We start from the raw sequence: 13,254 nt of genomic DNA, 5'->3' as shown, positions 1-13,254 counted from the left end.
ATCATTGTTGTCCTGTTCACAGATATTAAGACTTAAGAAGCTTGATTCTCTAAGGCTCATATCCAAGGGCATCAGTCATTAACACACTGAGCTACATCTGCTTCTTGGCTAAGACTGAAGAAAGACATCTTAAGCTGGAAATCCTGGTGCTTGCTCACTCGCTCGCTCTCTAGTGCATACAGAACAGGAGGCATATGCAGCAGCAGGTTCTTTTTTTTTATTCCAAAAGGCTGCCTCACTTTGGAGATGCAGTGACAAGATAATGGAGTAAAAGTCTCCCATTTCCAGGGAAGAAAATTACAGGAGTCAGCCAGTGAAAGGAAGGAGCAAGTTAAATAGCAGCAGGAATAGGAGAGTAAAGGAAGGAGGACAGTGGTGAAGAACTGAAAATAAAATTAGAGGAAACAGGTGGAAGGCTGACACAAAGCTGGGAGATATCTTAGGCTACAACTGTCTTTTTTTTTCCTTTTCTTTTCTTTTTTTTTTTTTTATTCTAAGCTGATATTGAAGATCCCTGCCATAAACCAGGCTGTTTCAGTACAGCAGCTTCCCAGACGTGTCCTTTTCTCTCTCCCTGCCTGCTGTTTCTACTATTGCTGCTGCTGACAGAAACGTGTTAGGAAAGCAGAAAGAGAAAATGCCAGCCATCCTGGTAGCCTCCAAAATGAAATCGGGACTACCTAAACCCGTACACAGTGCTGCTCCAATCCTGCATGTCCCAACGACAAGGACCATCCCACAACCCTGCTACCTGAAGTTTGGGAACAAGGTGGAGGTGACCAAGCCCTCGTATTCCAGCCAGATTCCTCTCAAATCTCCTAATGGACAAGAAAATGCAGGAGATGGACTCCTACCAAGGAAGAGTAGCTCGGTAGAAAATGGATTTGACACACAGGTTAGAAAACACCAAAATTTTGGGGAGGTGTATGGGGGAATTTATGTATTGTATGTGTTTTCTGAGGTAGGTAGCAGTGGTGCGAGTAGAGGTAAGAGCAAGGTGTGTATGCATGTAATAACATCTGTCTAGGGTGGTGGGATGCTTCATGTTGCACATAGTGGCATGTGTTACCAGGGGGTGATATTTTAATTTTGTTACTGTGGTGGAGCTGACAGTAGGGTTGTGAAGGATGGTGCTGTGTGTGCTCTTTCTCTGTGCTGCCTTGTATACTGGCTGTGCTTGAACTTGCGAGGTTTATTTGAGGGAGAAGGGAGAGAGACTGTTTATGGGGTGTGCTCTTTGTGCTCTTTCTGTAGGTGCTGATGGTAATGGCTGGTTTCTCTATCTGTGGTGTGGAAAGATCACTGGTTGTAGTGAATTCATTTTGTATTTGGTAGTGTGCTGTATTGGAGTATGAGCATTTTATATTTGAGGTTGTGTGGGGAGCGAGAGGGAGGCAGTATGCTCTATGTTAGATCAGATTACAGTATCATTCTCAGTACAGCTAGATTAGATTATGTAGAAATTAATATGCACGTGGAATTATCTGGTTTTTGTGCTATAAGTGCATGGCATCACAGATGCAGCACATTATGAATATGCATTTTTTAGATTTTACTTCGATGTGTAATAGTTTTGTTTTTTGTTTTGTTTTGTTTTTTACATATGCTGCTTCCTGCACTGAGAGAAGAAATGTACATTCTTCAGCTTGTTTTATTTTTATCAGCATAGTAACCTTTTCAGCATGGCTCAGATTGCCTTGTACTGCTGATGCCCCAGTGTGCTCAACAGCAGTGTAAGCAGATAGTATGTGTTAGCATACTACGATGTGAGCAAAGCAGATGGTCTGCTGCAGCAAGCAGAATTGATTAACGTTATATAAAGGTTGCTGTATAGTAGCGTGATGTATTTTGGAAACAGCCATGTACATTACAAGCTGCTTCTGCAGACATCTGAGCCTGGTAGAAGGTGGTACTGCTATACTGGGATAGGGAAGTGATGTCTGATCTTAATCTTTTTTTCTTTTCCTTCCTCAAAGAATAATGGGTCATCCCTGCCATGTAAATGTTTAAATCTGTGGCCTCACAACCCATTCTCTTAAGAAAAGCGTGACTGCTGATTGGGTGTATCTGGCCCTGTGCCCTGAATTTTAGGATATGCTGCACTTTCTTTGCTGGTAGACAGGGTGACGTCTCAGGCCAGACTGATATGACTGTAGCAGTTCCTGAGGGATTGAAAGCAGAAAAAGGAGACAGGCAAGCATTGGTGTCGGGGTGATGGCAGCAGGCTGACCGACCTGTGCATCGCATCACATGTTCTTAAGAGAGAAACGAGTACTATTTTTCGCTTGTGCTGGAGTCTGTCCTCATCATTATGAAATGTCAGCAAAATCCCATTGTATAGTGCTCTTTCTCTCAGACACGCCTTGGTTTCTGCATAGAAATTTACATTCCTGCATAAGTGATTGTTATTCATAAATACTCTCTCATCTTATAATAGATTTTAATCAGAGAGATCCTGCTAGAGTGGTAGCAGCTTACAACAGAAAGGGGAATAGTGGTTTTTTTTAACACTTACACACATGTGGAACAAAGCACATTTTGTATATACTGATGTTAAAAGAGTCTTCATGCTAATTTATTATAGTTAAACAAGAAGCAATTTTGACTAAAGGAATTTTAGGTAATTTTGGATTTTGAACAACTTCTTACTAAAAGCAGTGGGAGAAATCCTAAGTTTGTCATTCTCAGTAACCTTATTCAAGCAGTAGTCTTAGCAGATGACCAGCACCTTTTAAGGTGTGAACCAGTGAGATTTGTTTTACTCTCCATTGTCTTGGATAAACAGTCCTTTCACGTGGTTCTTATTGATGCAGCTTTGATCCCTCTGCCCACGTGAGCATGCATGGTGTTGCCATTCAAGGTACTAATTTGGGACATTCGTCTATATCTCAAGGGAGGTTTTTTCCAGATCAGTTGCCTCAGGGACACTGTTCTTTCCTTTTTCTCTCTTCCTCCATTAAGGAGGAGGAGGAGTGGGATGGATGGACACCTGCCAGATGGTATGTCAGCAACAGGAACGTTTTTCCCCTAGGAAACCTTCAGCCTACGTTCAGGTATAGAGGTGCTTGCTGATAATAAATCTCCTGAGGTTGAATCCCTAGGACTAAATATCTCAAGAACCATATGCGCATCGTATGGTGATCATGTGCTTCTCTGGATGTTTTATCTGAAGTATCAATATTACTGCCACCATTTTACTATGCAGGCACCTAGCATCCTCTGTGCCCTTGCAAGAGAGTTTAGATCCATAAATCAGACTAACACTGAATGTTTTGGCACCTCTCTTCTGGAGATCTGGATCCCCAAGTGGAATTTGCAGCCCACAGGAAGGACATATATCCTTCTGCATGGGTGGAGCGAGAGGCAGAACGAAGTTCTGATACTCAGAGCAAAAGCCTAAGAGAACAAATAAAAATGAGCAAAATCAATGTATCTCGTGCTGTATTCATTGCCAGGGATGAACCTGGAGTTTGCAGCCCCAAATTCTCTTCCAGAGTTAGAGGCCTAAGCTATTTTTATCAAAAAAATGAGGTGATACCAGACTACTTTCAATACAACCAGAAGAGCAGCATTACTTTTATAGAACTGGTTGGTAGTTAGAGCGCCCAGAGGGTGGGAAATCTGAATTCAGTTTCTATTTCAACATAAGAGAATTCAAACTTCTCTCATATCTCCAGAAACTTTCTTAAATCACCTGGACACAGGCTATTCTGGGACTATTTGGGGGACTTGCTCTCAATCCTGCTGAAGTTGTTTCTCTTTGCACTGTATAATTGAAAATTAATTTGCATGTACAGAATAAGGACAGGGAACAAGTAATTTGACCTAATGTTTAGGACACTTGTGTGCAAGGAAAGAGATAACGTGGGACATGCAAAAGATAGGAAGTATTCATTTACCTTTGTGTGCCTATGAATTTTCCTCCCCCATCATGGTATATATACTCTCATTCTGAATTTTTATATTCCTTTTTCTCTGCACTTAGTTTACTGATTCATTCTAGAGAAGAAGCCATGTCTCTCAGATTGTACGTATTTTGAGCCTGATTTTTCGGAGATCCTGGCCGCTGCAACTGATATTAATTTGAGTAGTAACTTGAAAAAATACTGAAAATCAAGGCATCACACTTGGGAAATGTGGTATCAGTGACAGCTTCTCAATTTGTTTTCTTTGGATATGATTTTACAGGAGTAAATTGGAGTTTATGACAACTGGAAGTGTTGTGCCTTAATGCCATATAAGGGCGATATGTTATTTTAAATGCTCTACAATTTATAAAAGGCATTCTTCAGTGCCTTTCAGAGCCACTTTCCAAAGAAAGGTCTGAGGATTTTAGCATTAAGCCCATTGCGAGTGCTAGTCTGAAATCTTAGGCTGATGAATCATAGCAGTGTTATTCCTATTTTATTGTCATCGATTTACCCGTTTCATTCATTTTTCTATACTAAATTCCCTGTGTTTTGCACAACAGTATCCTACTGTTGCACTGGTACTTAATTCATCCAATTTGAAAACACCGCCAGTAAATTATGCCCATGTTTACAGAGCATTGTTTTGGAAATATTTAACTTTGTTACCAGAGAAACTTCCATCGAATAGATAGCAAGATAGTGATCTCTCATGTACAAAATGGTATTTATTAGTTATTTTAAAAAGTCATTTGTATTTGACTATTAACTTTGCATTAATTATTTAAGACAGAACTAACTCATGGCTGAGCAGAAGTCTTTGGGCAGGGTGAAAGTGTGGGCAGGATGCAAGAGAGAAGGTACTGTTTCAGGAATACAGTCTGTTGCCACGTTATTGTGGAAGCCGCTAAAGGACATCATGGATTCAGTTAACGTGTTCTTTGATGTTACATTATATTCTGTAGCTGCTTCATTTTCCTTCTCTGGAGAACCTAAAAAATAATTACTGCTTGTATCTAAGTAGCTGTAGTAGCCCCACAGGGAAGAACAGGGACCTTAGGAGGTTATTGAACCTGTCCTCCTCCTAAGTTACTCTGAGTCACTAATGATAAGCATCTGTTTAACCTAGTATTAAAGAAAGTGTAAATAGGGATTCAATTACTACCTTAACCAACTTGTTTGAATGTTTAGCTGCCCTTAGTATTTTGGGGGTTTTGTGTGTTTGCAAATAGCAAACTTAAACCTCCCTTGCTGCAAATCAAACTGATTTACTACTTGTCCCTCCCGTGTCAGACTCAGAAGGCAAATGATCACTGAGTGGTTATCATGTTCTCCCTCGCTTTTCTCTTTCTCTATCCTAGACGAACCCACTTTCAACCTTTCCTCTCTTTTTTTCTGTATATATTTAGAAATATAACTCTTATAACTCTTCATGCTATCTACTTAACTCTCCTCAGTTTGTCAAGATCTTTTGTTAAGAGTTCTGTTCAAAACTGGACAATCTTCTAACTCATTAGAGCTGAGTACAGCAGTCGTCTCTTCTGTCCTATACAGGAGTTTTCAGTTGATGGATCTTTTAAAAAAGAAGTTTTAGCTTTTTGGTAACAGGTCCACCCTGTTGACTCATATATTCTGTTTGTGATTCACAAATTGTAATAAAACTGCATTGCCCAGATAACCTCCGTTTTGTGTTTGTACATTAGAATATTCTTTCCTTAGTGATTTAGTTCTTTTCAAACTACTTTTCCAATTTGTGTAGATCACTTTGATTCCAGATATATCTCCCCAGTGCTTGTAATACCCCTCCAGGTTAGTAACGTCCTTAAATTTTTGCTATTGGCCGTTCTGTTGTCCAAGTTAATGACAATACATAATGGTAGAGAAGCTCCATTGCAGATCTGTGCAAATCTACTTGATAGGTATGTTCAGGTTGAAAACAGACAACTGAAAAAAATTCAAGGAATTTTTCAGTCATTTATGTGCTACCTTCAAGTACTCTAGCTGCTCACAAGTGAATTACTTCAGAAGTTGTTCCAGTGTTTTTCCATACTTCAAATGTAGGCAAACATCAACCACTTCATGAGCTGCATGTGACTTGTAATTTATTGGCTATTAGTTAGCCTTCTCTGCCTCGCTATCCCCATTCCCATGCCACTAGCAATCCAGATGAGTTCTTATAGTTCAGATATTAGTAATTACTTTTCTATATTTTAATTAATTTTATCAAAAGCCGTTTATACCTCCAAATCACTTTCTTGCTAATGTGAAACTTCATAGGGAGAGAGATTAAAAATCATATTGCTGAGAAATTACACCTTCATTTCTCACATGCAATAGCCATTCTTATTTATGGTCTTATGCTTCACTATAGAGCCATCTTGCAGAAGGGATAGAAATCAAGCAGTTCTTATTCTCGATCCAATTTAAAGTCATATGTACATAGAGTAGTCTTGTAATCTCGGTGCCGTTATGTAAGCTCCCTCAGTGATAGAAGTGGGTCTCATCGCCACTGCTGTGCCAGTTATAAAAGAAATGGTGAGACCTAGGCAGTAATACTGACAACAAGCATAAAAAACAGTTTTTGCATTGTGCGAAGAAACTAAGTCAAGTCACTTTTTAGGATGTCTACAAAGGAGGAGGGTTAGAAAAATCTAAGGAAAACTATAGATTCAGGCTAGCAAAATATATAACCACAAAATTGATTTTTAAATGAGTGTTGGCTTCAGTAAGTTTGCTTTTGTGATTGTAGTTATGTACTTACATATAGTCCTAAAAAAAAAATTGCCGTATCTTGCTTTCTGAAGGATTTTTTGACAGACAGTGAACAATCTGGGGCTATTAAGTAACCTAATCTGAATCTTTCCCCCAGTTATGATTATAATGGTTTTGATGGTATTTTTATAGATATACATACTATTAAATACTAAATTTTAATGGGCTTATTCCAAATGAAATGTTACCAGGTATAACCCAAGAAAACAATTCATAATTTGTTTTTACTGTGATTACTAAAACGGTGTTTTTAGAGATCTGTCGTGGTGTAAAGAGCTGCTCTGTTCTGGAGGCACTGGAATGGGGGATGTAAGATTGCGTTGTAAACTTGAGAGGTTCTTTTTTCACTGATTTTTAGTTTTGAGTGTGCAAAGGGTCACTTGGATTCAGAGTTCCATTTAGATTTTTAATTTTCATCAGATAATGAGTGAAAATGGTTTTTGCTTTGATTTCAGCTTAACTGTGGCAGTTTTTCAGTAAATCGGTGTTTGTTCATCATGTAATGCTTCTTCCTCAGTTCAATATCTTCACTATGGAATTGCCCAAGATGGGTTTTCCAAAAGTATTTATTGTTGAGCTAGTTCTGCTGTTTAATTCAGTGCAGTTTTTATTGTCCCTGGAGAGTTTTTGAAATACTCATTTAATATGACCTTTTCCCCCTCCCCTTTCTATTTTTATGCTACTTCTCTGATCTCTGCTAATGAGCAGTAATGAAGGGGCTTCCAAATTTTTAATATACTTATCCTAAGGGCGCCCCTTAGAGATGAGGATGCTGTTCTTATTTTATCAATGGATGGCTAAAGCGCAGAGAGACTTACCCAAGGTCATGAAGTCTGTGATACTACAGAAAATTACTAGCTAGTCCCCTGACTATAGATTATCTTTCTCCTTTGCTGCTACTTGTTAATCAGTTCAAAATGCCTATGCATGTGGTGTCCACATGTTTTTCTATGTCCTTGAAACTTTCAGTTTCTTCTATAAAATTGTGCTTCTTCCATAAGTACTGTCACTTTTTTTTTGTCCCTGTTTTAGTCCGTAATTTTTATTACATCCTGCTCTGACACTTTGTGTATGGCAGCGCCAGAGCAGGACACTTGGGCCCTGCTGTCTTCTAACCAACAATGGGTTCCTTTTTCTTCTTGCTCTTTGCCCTGTCTTTGCCTTTCTGGCTGCAGCGTTAAATTTCCCTGACAGCTTTTAGAGTTTTGCCTCTTACTTTTTGTACATTGTTTATTCACTGTGTAGTTCCACCAAATTTCTCTTTCTTGGTATGTTTTGTATTTTAATTCTTTCAGATGCTGAATTTCTGCTGGAGGCTTGCTTGAACTGAAATTTGTTTCAATATAAATGCATTAACTCTTTCTATCTATCCCACTGTTAGCTGATCTAATTTGTTAATACTCACCTATGGCTAAAAATCCTTTAAATTTGATAAGCAAGTGTAAAGTTGAGGAAACTGAAAGACAAAAGCATTGTGTATCGTAGACCTAGCATAGATAGCTGTTTAGCTGTGCAAGCGTTCTTGACAGCCCAAAACCAAGCTGATGTATTTGATGGAGCTCATCAGAAAGGAACGTTCTCTAGTCTTCTACAGCATGTTCTCAACAAAAATAAGGCTGTATGCAGTATAAAGTCTATCCTAACGGCATCAACTGGGGATGCAGAGAGATATTAAGGATCCTAGTAGAACAGAACAATTGATACTGCTTTTTAAAATTCCTGACAGTGAAGCTGAACTTCATTTCTGCTGTATCTCTCTAGAACAAGATAAGTAAAACCAAAATCAAATCGTCAAGAAGGTATCTGGGAAATAAAATGTGAACCATTTCTGATTGGTACCTGAGAAGGACCAAAAGAAAGAAAGCCACGAGACCAACACCAGCTGTGCTCTTAAAAAATTCTGACCAAGAGGCGAAGTATTCAAAATACATGGTTTTTTTTTTTCTATCCAGAGAGAATCAGAAAAGAAAGCCCTTGTTTTATTAAGATGTGAAGGGTAGATTCTGTTTTTGGTTTTGCAAAATCGTAGCTGATTTTGTCTATTTTTACTTTCTGTTGAAGAGTCCTTTGAGAAACATTGTCTACTCTATAATTTCAGTTTCCAGATTATCTCGCCTCTGGATTTATGTCTCAATTTAGTTTGTAGAGAATTTTAACGCTTTTAATGTACAGATCTCCTTCTCCTACTGACCTGAAAAAAAATGAGGAGGGAATTATATTAATTAATTCTGGCTGAACTTCCTAAACTTGCAATATGAAATGAATAGTATAAGTGCTGTTTAAGAAGATACAGTTTTGAATAAAGTGACAGCTGGGTCTTTAATGGAAAAATATATTTTCTATTCTTTCATATTTTTCATTTGCTTTCTGGTTATTTAAGCTTTGAAGCTAAATGTTATACTTTTATTCTGGTGTAAATCAAGAGATGCTCTTAAAATTTAAGCCACTGACTTCGTTTATTTTTTCCTCATGGCAGACTGCGGAATCTCAACCAAACTCAGATTCATTCCCCTGAGAAGGGTACCTGGCTAAAAATACACTGGTCGAATATTATTTTTAGAAACATTTATATTTGAAATATATAAATCGTCAGATTTTATGTGTATTATTAGATGTGAACTGTTGGTACATTTTGTAACAGGAAGCTGCTGGTTTTCCATTCACCAAGAACTGGAATTCAGTCAAACACTTGGCACTTACTTGTATGCCTCTAATTTTATCTGTAAATTGTTCTTTCTGAAATGGTTTGTGGAAACATTCTGAGTTTCTTCAGTTTTTCAAAGCATGGGCATGGAAATAATTGCTAAAACTTATAATAAATAAACCATTTATTAAAATAAATAATTGAGAAAACAGGTCACTATTTTAAATCAGGCTGAGATCCTAAGTTTTACTCTGATCCCACCTTTTTTTTTTTTTTCCCCTCCATTTGAAAGTATTTTTAGGTGTGTTATCCTTGGATTATTTTTCATTTTACTTTTGGGTTATTTTAGAATTGGAAGCAATGTGTGGGAAAACAATAAACGAAAGGGAAAAATATCTCACATCTGGATTTCAAAATATGCTTTTACAAGTACTTTTGCACCTACGGTTGTTCAGTTTTGGACTGTATTATCATCATTTTCTGACAACATCTTGTTTACTCCCATGACTCCTTTTTAAATTTTATCCTCTGTCCATCCCTTGCCTTGGGTATTTCCTTAACTCCTCCTTTTCTCACCTCATGATGTTTTTTCCTCTACATCCGTTGCTGAAGCAGTTTTCATATTCTTTCTTGCCTAGTTCAGAAGAATCCATAAATCTCCTTATTTTACCTGTGCCGTCGCTAGTGTTGGCCCACTTCCTCTGTCTTGCCTTTATGTAACAGCCATCATTGTATAATACAGAAAGTCTGTAGTGGGGAGTTCACGGTTAAGCTTCTGGGTTGTCTGTAAGTAGCAAACAGTAGCAAGGCCATCCTGGAAGAGCTATCAACTGTAAAGAGAATCCATAAACTACTTCCCAGCAGTAGATATTGAGGTTTTATTTCTTTATATAAACAAGAAGGAAAGCTTGCAGACTGTACAGATTAAGACTCAAGTGACTGGGGACTTTCAGGTATTGTTTTGGAGCAGTGGTTAGCAGAAAGCATGGTCAGGTCTGTGAAATGTGAATTTTGGGTCAATAAGTTAATGGGTTCCTTAGTGCTTTCTTTGAAAGTGGAAGTCTGCCTATTGCTAAGACTACCAAATGGTAGTATTTGACTTGCTGCTCCATCTGTGCCCTGGGTGGGGGAAGGACGGGTTCTTAGTTGTGATGGTCCCAGAGGCACATGGGGACTAGGCCATGAAGTAGATCCTGAGAAATCCAGAGCTGTTTGTTGCACCTTCCTAACAAGAAATTTGTCTAGTTGTACACATTCAGACTTTCTCATGGAATATATATCTGTATCTATATCTATCCATCTTATCTAACAGTCTTGGCAGGCTGACTTATATGGTTGCAGAAGTAGTTCTTGTTGCTGGGATCTCGCTGATGTTGTTGTTGTTGTTGTGGGTTTTTTTTACAAAGGGAAGGGCATAACTTTCTTGATCATTTCCATGTTCATCTTCCTCTCCCTAATAATGCTGTAGGAGCCTTTTTGCTAGTAGATGACTACATTTTTCAGATTTGTATTTGAAGAAAATCTTATAGGATGGCTGGCTGAAGACACCTATACTTTGTTTTGAGGAGAAGAGGAAGAGGTATATGACAGGCTGGAATTTTGATTCATTCTGTATCCAGCACTCAGTTGCATATGTTGTCTGTCTTGGAGCTCTTTAGAGGCCATTCCTTGGACTGAAGGGATTTGACTGTAGCAAGCTCATTGCTGCAACGTGTGACAATTATTGTCTTTCCTTGCCTCTCAGACTCCATGTAAAACCATTTGATGGCTCCACCTTTTGGACAACTGAGCAATGTTCTCAATCGGAGCCCTGATGTAAAGTTTGCTGTAGTAATATTTTTTGGTTTCTTATGATGATAGGAGTCTTCCCCACTACGATCACCTAGTTTTCTACTGAGAGAAAGCAATGACCAGAGATTATTTTTATATTGTGCTTTTCTGCTATCTGTTACTTCTATGTACTTACCCTTGGTAGGACAAAAAACCCCTGATGGGGTTTTATGTTATTGGTCTATGACAACATTTTAGGGTGAACGTGGATACTGAAACTTAATTACACTTTTATATTTTGAAATAAATATTTAGATTTTTTTTTAGCACAGGACTTAAATTAGGGGTAATGTTAGTACTCATAAGCTAAATACTGTATTTGTAAGAGAATTTTTAAAAGACTGTAACAGATATCTTTCTATGTCTCATTTATTTGGGCTGTTTCTGAAGTTATGACATTAATTATCAGTAAGTCATTTCCCATCTACTTGTACAATTGTACAATTTTAATTGTCAGGTGGTCTAGCAATTTTACTTCCTCTGGTAGATGAAACTATCAGGCATCTTATTAAAGTTAAAGCAGATAGAAAGTTTCACGTCATGTCTTTTGGAGTCAGAAATCTAGCTTTAGATAGGATAAATTTGTATTTTCTTAGAAATCATTTGAGAACAGTATTTGTATGGTGTGTCTGAGGTTAAAAGGCTTGAAACAGATGAAGGCGGCGTACATTTGCAAAGATCAGTACACAACTTTGATTATAGCTGATGGAGCTAATAATTACTGGATCAGTCTGGTAAGACAAATTTGATTCAGCCGTAAATTATTTGTCATTTTAAAGAATCTTGCTGACATATAGGTCTTCAAGACTAATTCTAAAATGCCATGTGTATTAGAAGATCAAATACGCGTTGGCCCTTTGAAGCAATAGCTCAGAAGTGGGTTTGTCTTTATTTGTTCCCTACTTATGAGCCAGCCTGCTTTCCAGAGTGGGCATACGTACTCCAGGCTTGTCTGTGGCTTTATTGGGATGGATTACGTTGGGAAAGAGTATTTTCAGCATCGCCACATCTTACTCCTCTGTGGTGCCCAGTGGAGCGCCCCGGGATCGGGTCTGCGGCCTGAGCTGCAGGATGAGGCCGCCAAGGCAGGGCCCGCCGGGAGGGAAAGCTGGCACGAAGGTGCTCGCCCTCCGGAGGGCGGGAGGCAGCGCCCCATTGCTAGGCGACGGGCGGGCGCCAGGGCACCTCTGAAGAAGTTGCTGCAATTTACAAAACAAAAACACTTTCTGCTTTTCAAGAGGGAAGAGGAGCCGTTGCCTAGGATCCCATTTCCAGGCAGTCGGAGGATACAAACTTCCCCCTCTGCAGCAATGAGGGTTTTACTTTCCGTTGCCTGTAGAAGAAAGGCAGCCTTTTGGCCTTACACCTGGTACGCTTTTGACCACTTGGGGTGATTTATTTTATAGGATTGAATACTTTGATTCCAAACCAGTGAAAGTAAACCTGTTTGTCATGAAGAGGAGAAATATTTGACAGACGATCCGTTAATGACTGAAAATGCGTACTTAAAATTTTACGATAGAGACCTGTTCTGCAAGTGAGGCTAACCTGGGCTTTCCTCCTTTCGCTGCGGGTGCTTTCCGCCGCGGCGCCCAGCACGGGGGAGCGCCGTGGCCACGGGGACGGGCCTGGGCCTGCGGCGCCTCACCGGGCCCTCTTCGCCTTTGGGGTCCGCGTGGGCCAGGCCGGGGTCAGGGGCTGTGGCGGAGGACGGACGGGGCAGCGCTGGGCCCTGCGGGAGGCCCCAGGCCAGGCGAGCAGGTGCCGAGGGCCAGGAAACCTGCTGCAGCCTGGCCTCGCCGCCGGCTCCCCAAGCCGCGGGTGCCGGGAGCTCGCCGGGGCCCGGGTGGGAACAGCGAAGGGGCCACGGACCTCGTGGCGGGCCCTCAGCCGCCTCTGCCAGGGGTACCTCTCTGGTGCCGGAGAAGGCGTTCCTCGGCGTTTCAGCCTAAACGCATTGTGGCGGTGAGGCTTGGAGGAGCAGCCCCGCGGGAGGCGAGGTAAGCTGCGCCGCGCCGTGCCCTGTCCTGGGTGCTCTAACACCCGTGGGCCAGCCCCGCCAGCGGTTCGGTTTGTTGGGTCGGCCAGCCAGACGGCTCT

At 40.1% G+C, this 13,254-nt stretch overlaps 1 protein-coding gene across 3 annotated transcripts in view; it reads left to right on the top strand.

Annotated features, from left to right (window-relative positions):
• The first annotated feature begins 534 nt into the window (after positions 1 to 534).
• Positions 535 to 13,254, top strand: part of NAV2 (neuron navigator 2) — a 245,424-nt gene continuing 232,704 nt past the window's right edge. For all 3 annotated transcript variants that reach the window (XM_068945366.1, XM_068945365.1, XM_068945364.1), the window contains exon 1: positions 535 to 895. In XM_068945366.1, coding sequence (XP_068801467.1) covers positions 638 to 895 — 258 coding nt within the window. In that variant the 5' untranslated portion in view covers positions 535 to 637. The remainder of the gene's footprint in view (positions 896 to 13,254) is intronic.

Source organism: Struthio camelus, chromosome 5, assembly GCF_040807025.1.
Source record: "Struthio camelus isolate bStrCam1 chromosome 5, bStrCam1.hap1, whole genome shotgun sequence".
Classification (NCBI taxonomy): domain Eukaryota; kingdom Metazoa; phylum Chordata; class Aves; order Struthioniformes; family Struthionidae; genus Struthio; species Struthio camelus.
Note: the sequence above shows the minus strand (reverse complement) of the source record. Positions and strands in the feature narration are given on the sequence as shown.